Below are 19738 nucleotides of genomic sequence, written 5' to 3' on the forward strand. Positions count from 1 at the left end.
GAAGAATCTACATAGACCATGAGTTGTTTATGTTGGGATGATCTAAAAAAAAATATATATATATATATATATATAGGGGTGAGAAAGGGATGCACTGGGAAAGGGAAAGGGAAAGGGAGTGGTAAAATGGCAAGATTTTTCTCACATAAAAGAAGTGTGTAAAGAAGAGGTTTTATAGTGGAGAGGAAAATGTGGACTGGGGGGAGTGGTGGACAATGCTTGAAACTCATTCTCATCAGAATTGGTTCAAAGAAGAAAGAACCTATATATCTATGCATATACACACACACTCAAAAGGATATAGAGATCTTTCTTACCCAGTAGGGAAATAGGAGGGGAATAGGATAAGAGATAAAGAAGAGAGAAATGATAAGAGGGAGGGCAGATTAAGGGAGGCAGTTGTCAGAAGCAAAACAGACTTTTTAGTAGGGACAGGATAAAAAGAAGGATAAACAGAATAGGATGGATGGAAATACACAGTAATCAACTATGAATGTGAATGGCATGAACTAACCCATAAAATGAAATTGGGTAGCAAAATGGAGTAGATTTCAACAATATGTTGTGTACAAGAGACACACTTAAAACTGACATACACAGAGTTAAAATAAGAGGCTGGAGCAGAGCAAAATAAAAAATAGACCTAATTAAAAGGAAATCAAGGAAACTACATTTTTTGCTAAAAAAGTACCATAGACATTGAAATAATATTTTAACATTTAACAAGTTTCTCTGATAAAGGCCTTATTTCTCAAATGTGTAGGGAACCAAGTCAAATTTATAAAAATAAGAGCCATGGTCAAAGGATATGAATAGAGAGTTTTCAGAAGAAGAAATCAAAGCTATAGTCATATGAAAAAATGCTCTAAATCACTATCAGTTAGAGAAAGGCAAATTAAAACGACTTTGAGGTACCACTTCACACCTATCAGAAATGACAAATGTAGGAGGGGATAAAGAAAAATAAAGACATTAATAAACTACTGAACTATAGTGAACTAATCCAGCCATTCCGGAGAATGTGACAAAAAACCTTAAGAGGCAGAGTTTCTGGCTAATTAATCCATTTGTTTATTTATTTATTTATTTATTTTGGGGGTGGGGCAATGAGGGTTTAAGTGACTTGCCCAGGGTCACACAGCTAGTAAGTGTCAAGTGTCTGAGGCTGGATTTGAACTCAGGTCCTCCTGACTCCAGGGCCGGTGCTCTATCCACTGCGCCACCTAGCTGCCCCCTCCACCTATTAATTAGGCTAATTGACAATCAATACATTGATAATCAGTGGTTTCTCTCGGTAACCAAAGATCTGGAAAGCCTAAAAGCTTTAAACAATCCTTGAGAGGGAATTCCCTTGACAACTGAATATCAACTGATTTGTAGGCATTTAATGAGGAAGTGAGCTAGAAATCTAATTTAGCTCTTCCTGCTGAGAATATGGCTTGATTATGAGACTTGGCCACCTCCCGCAATCTGGGCAGGGCAATCTATCTCCATCCAAACCACTCTGGTTTCCTACTTCATGAGCTGGGTCATGGAGGGGTACAAAGACAGGGCTCCTTTCCTTGGGATAATAACTTTCCTAGACTGGATTCTATTTACACTCTAAACAGAAGTAAGGTTTCCTAGTTTGGTGGGGTCCTGTCTATAATTGAAGAGGGTGTACCTTGAGGGATAGGACAGTCTCATCAATCGGTTATATATATATTTCAGAGATTGACCTTTTTACAGGGGCTGGGTCTTAAATTAGGAAATAAAGGAGAAAAACTTGGATCCTAATTTAGTAATTGGTTATTAATATATAGTAAAGTAATTTCTCTCAAGAACAGTCTTGAACTGTGCCTACAGGGCTATAAAACTATATACTTTTGATCTAGCAACTCCACTACTAGGTCTGAACCCCAAAGAAATCAAAGGAAAAGGATCCTCTTTTGTACAGTTTTTCAATCATGTCCAACTCTCTGTGACCCCATTTGGGTTTGGGTTTTTTTTTTTTTTGGCAAAGATTGGGGTGATTTGCTATTTCCTACTACAGCTCATTTGACAGATGAGGAAACTAAGGCAAACAGGGTTAGTTGACTTGCCCAGGGTCACACAGCTAGTAAGTGTCCAAGGTCAGATTTGCTGGCACTCTATCCACTGAGTCATCTAGTTGCCCCAGGAGAAGGATTTACTTCTATGTACAAAAATATTTATAGCAGTTGTTTTTGTGGTGATAAAGGATTGGAAATTATGGAGATGGTCATCAATTGGGGAATGGCTGAACAAATTGTGGCATTGGTTGGTTGTTGTCCTTTGTTCTTGAAAAGGACCAAAATGACACCATTATGTTAGAGTGAAGTTACAGTGTGTCCAACTAGCTGATAAGATCAGTACAAGTTCAGAATGCTCTAGCACAGGTCAGGCACACATAGTCCATGTGAATGAACATTTGGGATGGATTCTCTAAATTTGTGCATCTCATGCTGTCCTCTATGAGGACAGCACCTTCTCTGATGTCGGTATGCCATGCTGGGCAGTCCTTTGCCAGAGTCTCTCATGTAATGCAGTCAATTCCAGAGCGATTCAGAGAGACCTTGAGGGTGCATATGATCATGATGGAGTACTATTGTGCTGTAAGAAATAATGAAGGGGTAGTTTCAGAAAAACATGGCAAGAACTGTATGAACTGATGGAAAGTAAAGTGAGAAGTACTGGGAGATCATTGTACACAATAATAGCAATGTTATAATGATGATCAATTGTGAAAGACTTGACTACTCTGATCAATACAGTGATCTAAGACAATTTCAAAGGATTCATATCTCTGTAAAATAATTTCTTGGTAGTTTGATATGGCACTGAATAAGTATACTTAGGTGGATTTGTCATTTTTATTATATTGGCTCAGGCAAACCATAAGCAGTTAATATTTTTCCACTCCTTTAGAACTATTTGTGAAAAGTACTTTGTAATTGTGTTCATATAGTTCTTGAGTTTGTCTTGGCAGGTAGACTCCCAAGTGTTTTATATAGTCTACAGTTATTTTAGATGCAAGACAATTCCAAAGGACTCATTATGAAAAAATTCTATCGAGAGAGAAAACTGATGAACGCTGAATGCAAATTGAAGTATAATTTTTCTCTCTTGCTTTCTTTATTGATTTTTGGGGCATGTGACTAATATGGAAATATATTTTGCATGATTTCACTTATGTGTTAATATCATGTTTGCCTTCTCAGTGAATCTGGGAGGGGTGGGAGACAGATAATTTGGAACTCAAAATTATAAAAGAATGTTAAAAATAAATTATAATTTTAAAGAAAGGATCATATTTTAAACATTTGTTTATATCACATGTCAAATCTGGACATCATGTCCAGAATATCTCCCAACCTTGAAAGACATTCTTTGGTTATGTATAGATAATTAGAATGGTTTGTGTTTGATATTGATCACTATAGCATATGAAAGTTGTGACACATAATTTTCTCTCATTTTTCTTCTCTCTAATATGAACAGAATCAAGCTATAGAAGTGGCCTGGGGTCACCAGCCTATATTCTTGAGCTGGGTGGAAGGGAGACATCATTCTAACCATGGTGAAAATGTGGCTGAAATTAATAGGCAGGTTGGCCAGAAACTTGGAATTTCAGATGGGGAACAGGTAAGCATGTAATGATGTGTGGAAGGGACTCATTTACTCTAATCTAATATAAAGTAGTAAGGAAAAGAAAAGACTACAACATTCAGATTCTTCTTTCAGAACAGAGGACACAAAGCTTAAGTTTTACCATTGTAAGCTAATGTGATTTTAAAGGGGAGGGGGGAGATACTAAAAGAACAGGACATTTTTTCTGAACTCGAGTCCATATCTGACTATGGCCTCCATTCACTTCCTGGTCTGTTACAAACTGTAAAATCACATTCATTTCCTCCCAAAGTTCCCAGTGTTTCTGTTTTACCAGCTTATTCTAACTGCCCCTTGCCTGATTGTGTGTGTGCCCTTCTTCTGGTGAAGGGGTGCTTCCTGATAGCCGAAAACCCTGTCATGTCATAGTTATTGGGGAGTATCTTAGATGTGGCCAAAAACATGAAGCACGTACTCTGTTTCCCTCTTTCGTGACGGTCACTGTTCAGACGTTCTTCCCGCCTCATTTTCCCTGTGGGCTCTTAGATTACCACAGATTTCTTTTACTTGTGAAAAGAGGTCTGCCCTTCCATTCCTGTGTTTGAATCATGGGTCTGAGCCCACTCGGGTTCAAATTGACAGTTCCCTTCCCTCGGGAACTGGTATCTAGGTATCCGAGGCAAAGCATATATTCTCAACCTTCTTCCTTATTATTTTCTTTGTAAATGTCTTAGATATCTTGTTTCTAACAACTAACACAACTTCTTGGTTTGGGATTTTTTTTTTTTCGTTTATTTATAAGTGGATTCCTAATTGTATTTTTGTAGATCCTCCAAACCATAACTATTCCATTGAGTCAGTAAAGAGAGAAAAAGATAATTGATCATATAAGTTCAGGGATTTCCAACTTTTTGGTGGTATAGATTAGGTAAGAAGTGCTTGCTAGTCTGCTCCATACTTGTTTATCTAGAGAATGAGGAACATATTAATAATTATGAAATGGAGACATCACAGATTAGAAAGTTTAAGGGAAATACTATTGACAAATTATGGCATTAGTAAAAAGCAAATTCTGTCAGGATTTACCTGCATTATAACCTCATTGGCTTCTCCCCTACCCTGTCCCACAGACAGTCTCAGAGGACACAGAGGAGAAGATATGCCAGCAGTGTAGGCCTGTATTTGCAGCTTAGCAACACTGACGGTTCCCATAGGGAAGGAGTGTGTGGCTAGAAAGCCCCAAGATTGACCAGGTCAGAGTTGACTTGTTGGGGGTCCTTCATCTAGACTAGCCCATCCTTTAGCTAACTGTAAGGTTTATTTATGTTGTGTAAAGTTGCTATCTGTAAGGGGCTAAAATTCTAGCTAGACTGTCTAAAATTCTGAGTGGTCGCCATAAATTATAAGCTTTAGCAAGAGTTTAGACTTTTAAGTATTTATTAAGTAGCATAAGAATTTGGTGAGGAGAGAGAAAGGGGCTAAGATTCCTTCATCTATCTATCTCAGGGAGCCAGCATCTCAGCTCCACTCAAACCCCAGTCCCGGGCAAAAGAGAGAGTGCTCGCTCCTTCCCCCTCCCAGAAGCCTCTTCTCCAACTGGAAACAGGGCTGTCCATACACACACACACAGCTCCAAGCTAATTGGCTGGTCGCTTTTATCCACAGTACCCACGAGCAAACATCACTTCCTGATGCCAAGGCCACATGGCTATGTCCTCAGGCCAGAGCTCCCAAAATGTTCCTCCCAGCAGGAGGCATTATTCCAACTCTCACAGTTGAATCATTGGTTCTTGTTCAGTTTCAATTTCAATATAGTTCTCAGTTTTCTAGGTAATATAAATTATTTTTGTAATTTCATAAAATCTGTCTTAATATTATTTTATAATTAATAGCGGCATACAACACATAAAGTTGCCCTGGCCAGCACAACACATTTGTTATTAATACATTATAATCAAACCTCTCCATAAAATTGATGTATCACATTGTAAGATCATTTAGTTGATTGCCTGAGGTACAAGTCAGATGATCCAGTGATGGAATAACTACCACCTGCAATATTTTTTGGCTATAGCTGTGTGACCTTGGTTAGCTGTGTGACCTAGGCAAGTCACTTAACCCTCATTGCCCCGCCAAAAAAAAAAAATTGACTAATTTCCTACTTTCATGAAACTATTTAGTATCTTTAGGTGGGAAATGCCTGTGTAGATACAAACCATAAATTGTATCTTGATCTAAGACATTACTTGATACCATAATGTCTCCGTTTCCTTTTATACTTATTCTAGTTATATTTCTTGGTAATATTTGGCATACTGCTATGTATGCAGTATTTTTCTTAAATAGTAGGTATGCCACTTTACATCCACACGATTGCTTACTTAAATATCTTATTTTCCACGGATCAGTACTCAGAATCCTAAAGTATAATTTTTTTTTTGTCAGGTGTTTCTCAGGCCCTGTTCCCATGTGATATCTTGTCATCAAGTTGAAGTGAAACCCCTCTCAGCAGACGATTGGGAGATATTGGTAAAAAAAAAAGTCAAAAGTATTCATATATTAAAGTTCAACTATATTAAAATAACATTTTCTTTAATTTTCTCCTCTCTGGTATTAATTATAAGCTGCCTAAAATAGTATTACTCTAATTCAAATCAGATTTAATTTCATTGTAAGACAAAGTAATTTGCTCAGGAACAAATGTAAAATGTCATTTCAGTGGGTTTTTTGTATGTTTGTTTTGTTTTGTTTTCCTGATATGATCTAAAATTGTCCTAGGAGCTGCATGCTTCTTCTCTTGAACAGCATCTTCTTGATCAGATTCGAATAGTCTTTCCAAATGCAATTTTTCCTGTTTGGGTTGATCAGCAGACATACATTTATATCCAAATCGGTAAGTGCCATTTTGAAGATTTGCCATCTTATTCTACAGCACTGTGTTAATCCTAATGTAGAGTGAATGTACTAATGAGTTTGTTTTCTTCCCAGTTGCACTAATGCCCGCTGCCACTTATGGTAGGTTAGAAAATGACACTGAACTCTTCGTACATCCCAAGACACGCCAGAGCAAAGAAAATGCCACAGATCTGCCCTTTTCTAAAGCAGATGATACACAAGGAATACTTAACAAATATAGAAGAGACCAAGAAGACCTGGCAGGGGGAATTCAAACAAAGCAACCTCATTCAAGCACTACAAGAGCCCAAGACCTGAATAAACAAGATTCAGATCTTATATTTGGCATGTTTACAATGCCTAACATATGGAATCTCATGGGGAGCATTTTTTCTTATGGAGCTGAGAAAAAAATGGACACACCCTGGGGTTCAAGTGAAATGAATGCATTCAAAAATATGCAGCTAACAGTTGTTCCAAAAGACTCTGTTTTCAGAGTATGCAATTCTCAGCCTCCCAGTATACAACGTGTGTCAGCAACATCTTTGTTTCAGAAAGACCATGCCATTCATATTTTCCCCTGGAATCAGCAGTATTTTGATTTGGAGCCCAGTTTTACTGTGACCTATGGAAAGATAACTCAGCTGCTTTCCCCAAAGCAACAACCAAGTGAAACAAAGCAGAATGCCCTGTCACCTGAAAAGGAAAAGCAGATGGCTCACCAACAAGACAAAAAACAGATTCGTTTGGGTAGTAGTCAAGGAGTTGGTAAGGCCTCTGTGGTGCAGATAGTCTGGAATGGACTTGAGGAACTGAAGAATTCCATACAGTATAACAACACTGTAGAAGCGCTCCATGCTGGGAAAGCTTGGGTTAGTGTGAACCTTGTGACTTGGGGGAAAAGGAACTTATTTGTGTATTTTACATTTGAAACTATAAAGTAGAATAATATTTTTTGTGAAAGCTGCAATGCGTTGTATTAGGAAAATAGAACCTAAGGTTTTCTATATAGTGGACTGGATGTGGGAAGATAACATTCTAATTTTGTAGTAAAATCAGTGGTTTTTGTCTAAATTTCATCAGCACTATACGAAAGATGCAGATTAGGATGCCATCCTCTCCTTTTAGTTTTTGAATATTCATAGTAAGGTGTACTATCAAAATAAAGTAGATTAAGGAAAAGTACCATCATAATTGAATATAATCAAATCAGTAGGTATTTATGAAATACCTACAATATGCCTACAGTTATGTTAGGTACTATAATAGGTCATTTCTCCATTTCATTATTTGGTCACGAGATTATATCCCTTTGCTTTTAGAGAGTTCACTGCATGACCTCTAAGTAGTGGTGTCTTCACTTCACCCCACACCCTCTGCGATCTGCTGTAGTTGTTCTCTCTGTTTCTTATGAGCAGGGGCAAGTCTGCCTTGTTATCAAGTGTTAGGGGAAAGTAGATGCTATAGGAGAAATCCTGGAGCATGGGTGCTTTAGTCCAGTTCCATAGAGGAAAAAGTTTAGGGAAGTAGAAAGGACTAAATAAAGGAAAGTTTCCTTGGAGAAGATATCATCTCTTCTGCCTGCAGCCCAGCTGGGTATAGATGACTTTTATATATGCCACATCTTGGCTCTGACTTCTTCCTTATATACCAGACTACATCTATCTGGATTATCCCATTGCTGACTAAGATTCATAATTTCTAAAAATTGAACTTATCCTTATGGCCTCAGAACTGACTACCCTAATTTTTTTCTATTTCTTTGATTGCTAGACATGTTCATAGATTTAAGACCTGAGCAGAAGGAACCTTAAAGGTCATCTATTCTAGCCATCTCATTTTAGAGATAAGAAAATGGGTCCAAAGAGCTTAAGTGGGGACTTGTCTACGGTCATGTTGAGAGTAAAGGGATCGAGTTAGAATTCCACCCCTCATCATGTGTCTCTGCAGTATAGTTTTGCTTTCCCTTACACTACTTCTCCACATCTATTCAGATCAACTGGTCTGTTCACTTTAGCTCCATACCAACTCATGCCCAGCTACTCATATTGGAATGCCATTTCTCGTCCTATCCATGGCCCATTCATTCTTCATAGTATAGCTCACTTCTCATCTTCTTCAGAAGATCCTTCAAGAGCACTCCAATCAGTGAAGCTGCTTCTTCTGACCTCTCAGGATATTTAGCATTTCATTTGAGTATCAATATTATAATACCTTATAATAGCTCTCATACTGCTTTGGATTGACATTTAACATTTTATTACCATTGATGCTATGTCTCCCAAACTAGACTATAAGCACTTTGAGGGCAAGAATCTTGTCTTATATTTCTCTGTACCCCTATTGTGCCTAGCACAATGCCTCATATATAGAAAACACCTATTAAATATTGTCTCATTGGTTAGTTGAGTAGAGTTAAAAGATGAAGAACAAATGATAAAAGGAGAAGGGAAAAAAGAGAAGAGGAAGCATGAGAAAAATCCTCCTCAGCCAGGAATTTTCAATCAGTAGCATTATTAAGTACCTACTATGTGTCAGGCATTGTGTTAGGCAGTGAGTTCCCCACATTTTAGTTGGTAGGAGCTACTTTTATATGCTGGAAAGATAAAGATTGATGTGGTTGGGAGATGCTAATAGTGAAATACTGGGGTCAGAGAGAAGAAGGCAGTTTGGCTCCCCATAAATTCCAAATCACTTTTTCTGTTCTGTTATATTGATGTGCCGTGTGCTTGATCGATGGGGACATAATAGCAATGTCCACACTTTTTTTGTTGGTGGATTGATTGTGGGAAATAGCCACAGACCCCTGAGTGGGAGGTGCTTAAAACTTTGCCACTTTGCAGTAGATGAATTCAGGTTTGGTGGATCAAATGTCTATTGGCCAAAATTTTGTCTAAGGAAGTACAGTGGATTTTTGTCTGGGCATCAGGTTGGGATTATTCTCCTCTATTCCTACCATTTCTGTTCTTTTAATTAGTTAGTCTTTTGGATATCCTTATAGATTGTTTATTTTTTAGCTTCTGTCTAAAGATAACTACAGCTAAAACATGGGCTTCAGAGGTTAGAGTAGGTGATGAAAAGAGATTAAGTGAGGCGTTTTGCCTCTTTTATTGTTATATATAAGCATCCTAGTTGGGGGGGAACCCCCTATCTTTTGCTTTTAGGTTTATAGCTTCTGTCTAAAATTGGTAGAGCTGATCTCTGGTCTTGTGGGGTTAATTTTACCCTTCCAGCATACCACAGCTTCTTGTTCATCCAAAAAATATTTACGAAGTGTCTGCTGTAGAACACTGTGTTAGGCACTAGGAAGGATAAAAAGTTGAAATAAGATACAGGTTCTGTTTATTGAAGCTTCTAGTTCTAAAAGATACAATTTAATCACACATGTAACTCTGCTACAGACCTGAGATTAATTTGAATCTATCTTATTGAAAGAAAGCTATGTTGAAAGCAGTTTAAAATATATCCCTGCACAGCAGAAGAAAAAATTGAGGTTAAAAAATTTAATTTTTAGAGCTCCTTCTATCTGAAATCAGTCCTGCCTAATACTCAATAATTTTGATAACTTGGATAATTTCATCTGAAACTGTGCAAATTAAAAGTATTCTCTATATTATGAAATATAGCTGAATTGAAATTTGAATATATTTTGATTTTTTGAACATTGATTTCTAACACTATAAATATTTATTTCAGATTCCAGAAGACATGAGAAAAAGACTGAATATACAAATGCATTCTGCTATCCGAATATCACCAGTGGAATCGATTCCCCAAATTCCAAAATCTATCAAATTGCAACCTAGAGAAAATTTAGTGAGTGCAAATTCATGTTGCATTCAAATCTTTTTGCATGTTTTGGATTAGTAATGCTGTTGTTTCAGTTGGTATAACCCAAATGTAGTATTTCTTTATGTTGGCTGAATCAAAAAATCACTTATTAAGAGAGCTTTATTATACAATGTGTGCTTATAAAGGTACTTAACAATTTTGACTTTTGAAAGTCTTTCTGACATTCTTTCACCATCCATTTTATTCAGTCATTTCTTTTTCTACCAGCATAACTTCCAGATTCTGATTAATAATTATCAGAGTTAATACTTCTCTGCATTAGGGTTAGGGTTACCAATAGGTTACCAGTTTTGAAATTTGAATATAATAAAAGGAATTTATTTAGTGAAAATACTTATCATTTAATGGGACTGTAAGCTCATCTTGTATGTTAATCTCGCTACCACTTTAGAATACAACCCATCCATATCTTCTCATCCTCTGAAATGTTTATCCATGTCTTCCCATAGATCCCAACACAATAAAGCACTTTGTTCAGGTCTTTTTACATTTCCTAGAACTCAGCAGGTCAGCCTGTTATCATTCCCTCTTATTGAATGACCAGCTCACCTCCTTTACCAATCATATTTTCCTGGATGATGTTTGAACACTCTTCCGTCTTTCTTGATTCAGACAGTATATGTAGATCTGTTGGAGAAATCGATGGCCTTGAAATTAGAAGACGTGGGGTCAAGACCTGGCTCTGTGGATAAATCGCTAAACTCCTCTGACCCTTAGTTTTCTCATCAGTAAGATAGGAATGACCTCACATGGTTGTTATGAAAAAATGTATCATAAGCCTTGAAATGCTATGGTTATTGTTATGTTATTATCATTCAAGTTGATCATTACAAATACCATTATAGATATAATCATGAAAATACCTGATAGAATCTGATGGATAGCCTAGAAGAAAAACTTGGTTTTATTATAGCCTACTGTGAAGAGAACAAGGTAGTATATTTAGTTTCATATCCATAGTAATATAGTTCCAAGCTTCTAAAACTTTACATTTAGTTTTAAATTATTTATATCTTTTTGTTTTAAATAAGTTTCTATTTGTCTTTTTCTTAACACCACCAAAATTCTTCCCAGTTGTCCTTCCCCTCCCCAAGAACCATTTCATATAATAAGTAATATATTTTAAGGACAAAAATAGGAAAAAAGGGAAAAATCAACATAATTGATCAATACATCGATAAACTCTGGAAACACATGCAGTGTACAACACTTGTGGATCTCCCACCTTTACAAAGGGTGAGGTGGAAATGTCTTGTCTTATCTCTTCTTTCAAGTCAGGCTTATTCTTTATAGTTTTACAAGTTTTTTTGTGGTTCCTTCCGTTCACTTACTGTAATCATTGTGCATATTGTTTTCTTGGCTCTGCATGCTTCACTCTGCATCAGTTCAATGTAAGTCTTCCCAAACTTTTCCTTATTCACCATGTTTGTTATTTCTGGCAGCACAGTAATATTCCATTCCATTCATGTACTACAGTTTGTTTCTCCATTCCCTAGTCAATGGGCATCTCCTTTGTTTTCAGTTCTTTGCTATCCCAAAAAGTACCATTATAAATATTTTGGCATAAGTAGAGACTTTCTTCTTATTAAAGATATCCTTAGGATATAAGCCTTGGAATGGAACCTCTGGGTGAAAGGGTATAGATGTTTTAGGTACTTTACTTAATTCCAAATTAATATTTTATATTTGAATATTTTTAGTTCTTGAAATTTAGTGTTTTTAGTGTTTAGCCTGTTCTCCAGGCTAAGTAACTTGTATAGAAGAATCATTAGCAGTTAGTTTCAGAGTATGGATTTTCACTGATTTTAGTCTCAGAAATGAGTTGTTACTGTAAAAATTCTTTCCTGTATGGTAAAGTGGGCTGGAATTTAGCATTTAAAACTCCTGACACCCAACCTTTCCAGGTTTACAATATATATTTCCCTCTCACACTTTGTGATCCAAACTGGCCTTGTTCCTCCTCACACAAGACAATTTATCTTCCACCTGTCTTTGAACAGACTCCTCTGTCTCCCATTCCTGAAATGTTCTCCCTTCCCACATGTGACTCTTAGAATTCCTAGCTTCTTTCAAAGCATTGTTCAAATGATGACTCCTAACTGAGGCCTTTTCTGATACCCCAACAGCTTGTGCCACCTCCTTCTTTCCCTCCCCCTGCCAGTTTACCATCTGTGTATCTGGTATATGCTTCAGTATACATGTTTCCTCCAAGAGAATGCCAACTCTTTCAGATTTGTTTTTGTCTCCATGTCCCCAGTGCCTGTTGTTGTTGTTGTTCAGTCATTTTTCAGTCACATCTTACTATTTGTGACCCAATTTGGGGATTTTCTTGGCAAAGATACTGGGGTGGTTTGCCATTTCCTTCTCTAGCTCATTTTACAGATGAAGAAACTGAGGCAAAAAGGGTTAAGTGACTTGACCAAGGTCACACAGCTAGTAATTATCTAAGGCCAGATTTGAACTTGAAAAGATGAGTCTTCCTGACTCCAAGCCCAGCACTCTATCCACTGTACCACCAAGCACACAGTAAATAAATGCTTGTAGACTGACTGATTGGATTGTCTCAGATCCCTTCCATCTCTAGCATTCTTTGATTGTAAACCCTTGTACTTGATAGTCTGAGGCTTGTTCATGACTCTCGTGAGACTTCTCTGAGGCCCCAGCACTAACTGTCTTCCAAACCCAGAAAAAAAGCAACAGATTCAGGGAGTTTATTTGCTTTAAAATAATAATTTTTCTTTGTTTTACTATTTGAACAATGTCTCACCTTTTCTTTTAGGCTAGATTGAAGAGAGGAGAGATAGATGATAGAAACAAAGCAGGCCCGAAATAAACCTGATTTGCAGGAACAGTTGCAATGATGATGACAAGAAAAGAGGGAGGTGGGGGCAGCTAGGTGGCGCAGTGGATAAAACACCGGCCCTGGATTCAGGAGGACCTGAGTTCAAATGTGGCCTCAGATACTTGACACTTAATAGCTGTGTGACCCTGGGCAAGTCACTTAACCCTCATTGCCCTGGGGGGAAAAAAAAGAAAAAAAAGAGGGAGGTGATAAGATAAAAAGGAGTGTTTGACAGTGGGGAAAAAACAAAAACACTAATCTTTAGGATTTCCAGTCACCCATATAACATTAATGTAGAGCCTTATTTGTCCTCAGATTTCTCCCTCTTACTTAGCCCAGAGGACTATTGTGCTACTTTTCTTTGTATGGAAACGGGCTAGCAAAAAAAATTAACTTTTAAGAGTTATGATATTTTCAATTGTATGTCAGTTCTTTGCCATTAAACATACTATTCTCCACACTTTTTGAATAATTGTACTAATTAAGCACAGGGCCAGCTTCTCAAACTCAGGATCTGAGTTTGGAGTATTTTTTTTTTTATTCTCTGACTATAGCACATATTTGTACCGTCATCTTTCAACTATCTTTTAAGCTGTAAATACCACCAATAAGATAAAGAAACAATTGTCAAGGTAATTTTTTGTTTTTCCTTCCTTTTTATGGTTAGAATAAAGACATAAGTGAAGAAGAAATAAAATCTGCTTTCAGTTTATGGCTACAGAATTCTAGTACAGTAACCTGTCCCTGGATACTATCCTCTGAAGAATGCATTAATTTGACATTGAAAGATGGTAGGTAATTTTGTCAATTTGGATTTCCCTCCCTTAAACATGAATAAAGTACTCTTTTTAAAGTTACAGCACTGAGCAGCACAATAATACAAAATTAAAATTTTTAAAGAAACTACATGCCTCATGCAACACTTAGTTTAATGTTTGTTTTAAAATTCTGGATCATCTAATTTTGAGTTAAATATTAATCATTACAATAATGTTAATATTATTATCTTTTTAATAGGGCTGAAGAAGTTTTCTTTGAGTATTATTCATCCTTTGGAAACAGAAGAAAATCATTCAGAAAATGTCTTTATGTTGAGTACCAGCTTGCTCCAGAAGATTGATATACAAGTAAATATTTTGTAATTCTGAATATTTAGTAAAATAATGATTTCTTATTTCACATTAAAAATAATGTATATAAATGAGTATCTTATAGAAGACATTCTCAACCCATTGATCATATTGACAGACCTGAAAGTCTAGATTACAGAATAACTTGATTTAACATATCTACAATATCTTTTTAAATCCTGTAACTGTGCTGGTTAGATTTACATTGAATGCTTTTATTACCAAATTAAATCATCATTTGCAAAGTCTTCAAGAATTTTCAAAAAGCAAATATTTTAAAGAAATTAATTACAAAATTTGTTGCTGATCTTAATTCTTTCTATGTATAAAAATGAGCTACCAGTCCTGCCACTTGTGGGAGAAAGGGGGTTTGAGACATGTTGCCTTCTGGGTATGTTGCGATTTCTTTGACTTTCATCATTGAGTGTGGAGATGACTTTCTGAATAGTTCAGTGCCTGCTTCTTATTTTTCTTGTCAGATTGATGTGTCTCTCACATTCTTCCCAGTTTGTCATTGTTTCATCTTTCTTCACATTTGATCTAACATCATAATTAAAATGAAAACCTTGTTGTTGTTGTTGTTGTTGTTGTTGTTATTTTAAACAAGACTTTTTAAAAGTTCTAATACCATGGAGATAGAATGGTATAACAGGTAGAGCAGAATATAAAATTATGTTTTGTAGGGGTATTATCCAAATACCAAATTACTAAAGTGTTTCAATTATGTAAATATACCTGGTTATATAAAGAAATAAAGTGATTACAGAAATAAAAATGATTTAATATATTACTTATGCTACAAATATTAGTATTCTAAAAGTATTTATTATTGTATTTAAGTGAAACTTTGCTTTTTGTTTCCTAAATAAAACTGTCTCTTTATCATACTTCTCTCAAAATTAAAGGTGATTTTCTTTGTTATGGTAGGTTCTTCTCTGTCCTGTGGCACAAGAAAACAATGAAGAAACCAGCTTTACTCTTCCTTTTTTAAAACTGAGCTCCTTAGGGTAAGAAGTGTGGGCCAACCAAAATTTGTTTTAAAATAATCTATCTCCATGCTAGGGCCTTTATGTATAGACATTACAACATGGATGCCAGTAACTGCTAAGTCCTCATTCACGGATTCTCCAGTGATTCCAGTGATTGTCTTTGTCCATTCAGGTGATATCTGGCTCAGCAATTCATTTGGTTCTCATGCACCTCAAAGCATGTAGCTTATTAACCACCTTACATTGAGAATCTATTTGTGAGAAGAGGAAAGAAGCCATATGTGAGCCCGGTTGTTTGTGATTATAGCAACAATAATTTGTAATTCTTAAAGCAAGTTGTAAAATTTCAATGAAGTACATTGTTAGTATTTAAATTATATTATTCCTTCACCTTCTTATAAGTCTGGTAGGTGAGCTTGAATGTGTTCTCAGTTCTTAAGGAAGACAAAGACGATGATGAAATCATTAACGGAGGGGGTTTTCAGCTAGGTTTTTGACAAATGCGTAATTAATACCTGTGATTTCCTAAGGAACTATAATTCAAACACAGTGATGCAGTGGATAGAGTGCTGACCTTAGAATCAAAAAGACCTATATTCAGATACTGCCTTAGACATTTAATGGCCAGGGGACCTTGGGCAAATCAGTGAACTTTTCTCCACTTCAGTTTTCTCATCTGTGAAATAAGGATAATAATAAGGATGCCACCCACCTTACAGAGCTGTTTTGAGGACCAAAGTGAGATAACATGAGAAGCACTTTACTACCCTCCAAGCACTCTCTATGTGCTGTTACTAGCATTTGTAAAAATATCTAGACTATAAGAACTTTCAGAGAGGGAGGGTATAGTTTAAATTGTCAATGTGGAATTCATTTGGACTGAAGTAATTTGAAATTTGTATTAAATAAGGCAATACCTAGGCAGGTATTTGAACTATTTATAAACATTAGATTTGCTATGTAAATTAATGTTACAAACAAGATTTTAGGGGGCAGCTGGGTGGTGCAGTGGATAAAGCACTGGCCCTGGATTCAGGAAGACCTGAGTTTAAATCCAACCTCAGACACTCGACACTTACTAGCTATGTGACCCTGGGCAAGTCACAACCCCCGTTGCCCCACAAAAACAAAACAAAACAATAACAAACAAGATTTTAAAGGGCATGTTTTAAGAGAAAAATCTGTTTTAGTCTTACCCAAATACTTTAAAAGTACCTATTTAAAATTGACATTCTGATTGCAAAAACAAAAAACAAAACCTTAAAAAAAATTAAAGCAAGTCCTTTAATCATCTATATATGAAGCCAAATTAACTTCATCCTAATTTTTGCATGTACATGAGAGTAATAAAACTGAATTTTAAAAATCCATAATTTAGACTTTCCACTAAATCAGATTCTTTCCAATAATTAGAATTTTGAAAGTTTTACTCTTTGTTTAAGATGCTCTAGGCTGATACAGAAAGCGTAGGGATTTTTAGTAGCAATATTTTATCATTGTGCTTCAGTGCTGAATTCTCTGTTACTCTGTGTTTTGCAGGGGGTTGCATAAACAAGGAATAGTCTCTCTGGAGCATGTCACCCATAGTCTTTTGGGACGCCCTTTATCTCGCCAGCTGACCTCCATTGTTGCAGGGCTTCGGAATGGAGCTGTCCTTGTCTCAGGAGTGAAGGTGCTGCTTACAGCTCATTACCTGTGTGCTCCCCATACACGTGGCTTAAGAGCAGAGTTCTTTTAATGTTTGTGTCTTTGGTTTCTGAGTATTATCTTAAAACAGAATTATATACAAAAAAAGATTGCCACTTTAAGAAAACTGATCACATTTTCGTTATATAATAGTCAACAGTTTGCCTCAATGAGTGCCTTATTGGTTTCCTTATATTTCTTCTGGATCTTATACAATCCTGATTGTATTTCTGCAGTATTTAAATTGGTTTTTTCTTGTTGTTTGCAACATTTTTTCCTTCCCAGTGGAAGAGTGTTTCCAGTGATATGTCTTTACCAGTCTACTATCATAAGGCCCAGAATTAATCTGCTTCATTTTGCTCAAGGTCCCTTTTAGGTTTTTCCTCCATTTGATTGGCATTGTTTTTTTCCTTCTGATTATTATTTTATTCTTTTTCCCATGTCTTTGTTTTGCCTTTATCCACGTTGAGTTTCAAGTTACATTCCCTTATAAAAATTTATCAGATCAGGTTTTGATAAGCCTCAGCTAATTTATACCTGGTCCAGAGATCCTGAAAACATATGAGAAGGTTGTTTGACTAGTCCAAATGACTACAAACAAACAAAAACCATGTACTTTACTATAGAGACAAACTAATCACTTGGAACCTTTTGATTCTTATTGCATTTCAAATTCTAATTTCAGAGCCTGAGCTGGGAAAAGAGGGGTGCTCCCAGGCAGTGGAAACTGAAAAGATGGACAGATTCCAACTTAACATTAACCTGTAGAGGCAGCACAGGACCACTTCCTGGGGGCCATCCCCCTGCATCCCTGCTGAGGGCAGCTCTGGGCAGGGAACATTACTGGGATGCAGTGCTGTCCAGTGATGCTGCCCCAGAGGCACCAAGAAAATGAATTCTCTTCACTGTTCCCTTCACCTTTTGTTTTTATGTCACTGTCATTTCCCTATAGCTCCCCTGCCCCATTTAACTATTCTTTTTAGCAGCAACAACAGCAATAATTGTAAGCAAAGGTGACAGACAACACAGCTATTCCATTGGACAGTTTCTACTTCATTCTTCATCCACACTTTCTTTCTTTGTTGAGAATGTATTTCTTCATCAACTCTAGAGGACCAGGGTGATGTATTGGAATTCATCCTCATTTGAGGAGACATTTGTCTTTTAAATGGTGCAGTTTGCACCTCCTGGGGTTCTCCCCTCTCCCTCAGCACCCCCTCACTGCAGGCCTTCTTTGCTCAGGTCACTACCATTTCAGTTTGATTTCTCTTGGTGTGGATCAATTCATGGGTCACTTCACAAAGATTTCATATTTTAATTGCTCTCAATATTAAGATGAACTAAAGACCCTGTGATACTCAACATCTGCTATTTATTTTGTTTTGTCTCTTTCCGGCACCTAGTATACTGCCTTGCGTGTAACAGGTGCTTAATAAATCTTTGTTGGATTGTATGTACCTTTTTCAGCTGGTTCAGAAGAGGAGAAACCATCCACCCTGGGTGGAGAGCCTTTTTGTATTTTTACAGTTTGTCCCCTTCCACTTTTCTTGGTTTCTTGTTTGAGAAGGGCAATGTCATGCTGAATATGGTATCAGGAAGACCTGAGCTTGAATCTCCTCTCTGGCATACTTGAACCTGAACAAATCCCTCTGGACTTCTTCCCTGTTCTCTAAAAGGAGGGAATTTAATGAGATAGTTTCTGAGCTCTCTTGTAGTTTGAGCTCCAGCTCCATGAGCCTCTTAACTTCTCAGAGCATTAGGTGACTTTCTGAAGATGGAATCCTAGAGAGGTTACTCTCTACATAAGTGAAAGGACACCCCATACTGACAAAACCATTGATCCTTGACTTAGTGACAAGTGGGTCATCAGGGCTAAATAATTCACTATCCATTGGTGGTGTTGTACTTAAATTGAGAAAAAAATGAAATGATAGATTTAAATCAGGCTTTGGCAGACTATGGCCCCCTGGGCAGCAAGCCAAAGTTTTCCCCTTGGGCTGCAGTTTGCTGGTCCCTAGTTTAAACTAACATCAAATAGTTAAAGGTGTTAGACTTTTATACCCTTTCACTATGAAAAGTTACATCCCAAGGGATGCAGACCACAGATCATGAACTCCTTGAAGGAAGGGACTTATTTTATACGCTTTCAGGTACTTGATAACTACTTATTGATTATTGGATCAGTTTTGAATTTTACCAACAATTTTTGTTATTGGATTTATTAGTTACTAATAAAATGTAGTTATTAACAAAAATTTATTTTCTAGGGGAGTGGAAAGTCAACTTTAGCTAAGGCTGTCTGCAAAGAAGCATTTGATAAACTGGATGCTCACGTGGAAGTAATTGACTGTAAATCCTTAAGAGGTAGGAATAGAAGCCTTTTTATATACCAATTACTTTTTAGAAGACAGAAAATTTGCTATTAATGTTAAATTCAACTCTTCTTTAACTTATCAATTTGTCTTTTCCATGTTGAACCTATTTAGTCCTTTTTTGTTTTTATTTCACTCTTTTACTTATCCGAAGGGTCAGTACAAACTGTTCGCTTGGGGCAGCTAGGTGGCACAGTGGATAGAGCACCGGCCCTGGAGTCAGGAGGACCTGAGTTCAATCTGGCCTCAGACACTTAACACTTACTAGCTGTGTGACCCTGGGCAAGTCACTTAACCCCAATTGCCTCACTTAAAAAAAAAAAAAAGAAAAGAAAAAGAAACTGTTTGCTTCCTGAGGGTAAAGCT

At 36.7% G+C, this 19738-nt stretch overlaps 1 protein-coding gene across 1 annotated transcript in view; it reads left to right on the forward strand.

Annotated features, from left to right (window-relative positions):
• The window catches only part of PEX1 (peroxisomal biogenesis factor 1), a 47417-nt gene that overhangs the window by 7836 nt on the left and 19843 nt on the right, over positions 1-19738 (forward strand). Inside the window, exons 2-11 of the mRNA XM_043965357.1 lie at positions 3499-3642; positions 6052-6135; positions 6385-6499; positions 6595-7373; positions 10198-10317; positions 13863-13986; positions 14213-14322; positions 15253-15332; positions 16854-16986; positions 19268-19364. Of these exons, the coding sequence (XP_043821292.1) occupies positions 3499-3642; positions 6052-6135; positions 6385-6499; positions 6595-7373; positions 10198-10317; positions 13863-13986; positions 14213-14322; positions 15253-15332; positions 16854-16986; positions 19268-19364 (1786 nt within the window). The remainder of the gene's footprint in view (positions 1-3498; positions 3643-6051; positions 6136-6384; positions 6500-6594; positions 7374-10197; positions 10318-13862; positions 13987-14212; positions 14323-15252; positions 15333-16853; positions 16987-19267; positions 19365-19738) is intronic.

The sequence above is a fragment of the Dromiciops gliroides genome, chromosome 5, assembly GCF_019393635.1.
Source record: "Dromiciops gliroides isolate mDroGli1 chromosome 5, mDroGli1.pri, whole genome shotgun sequence".
Classification (NCBI taxonomy): Eukaryota; Metazoa; Chordata; class Mammalia; order Microbiotheria; family Microbiotheriidae; genus Dromiciops; species Dromiciops gliroides.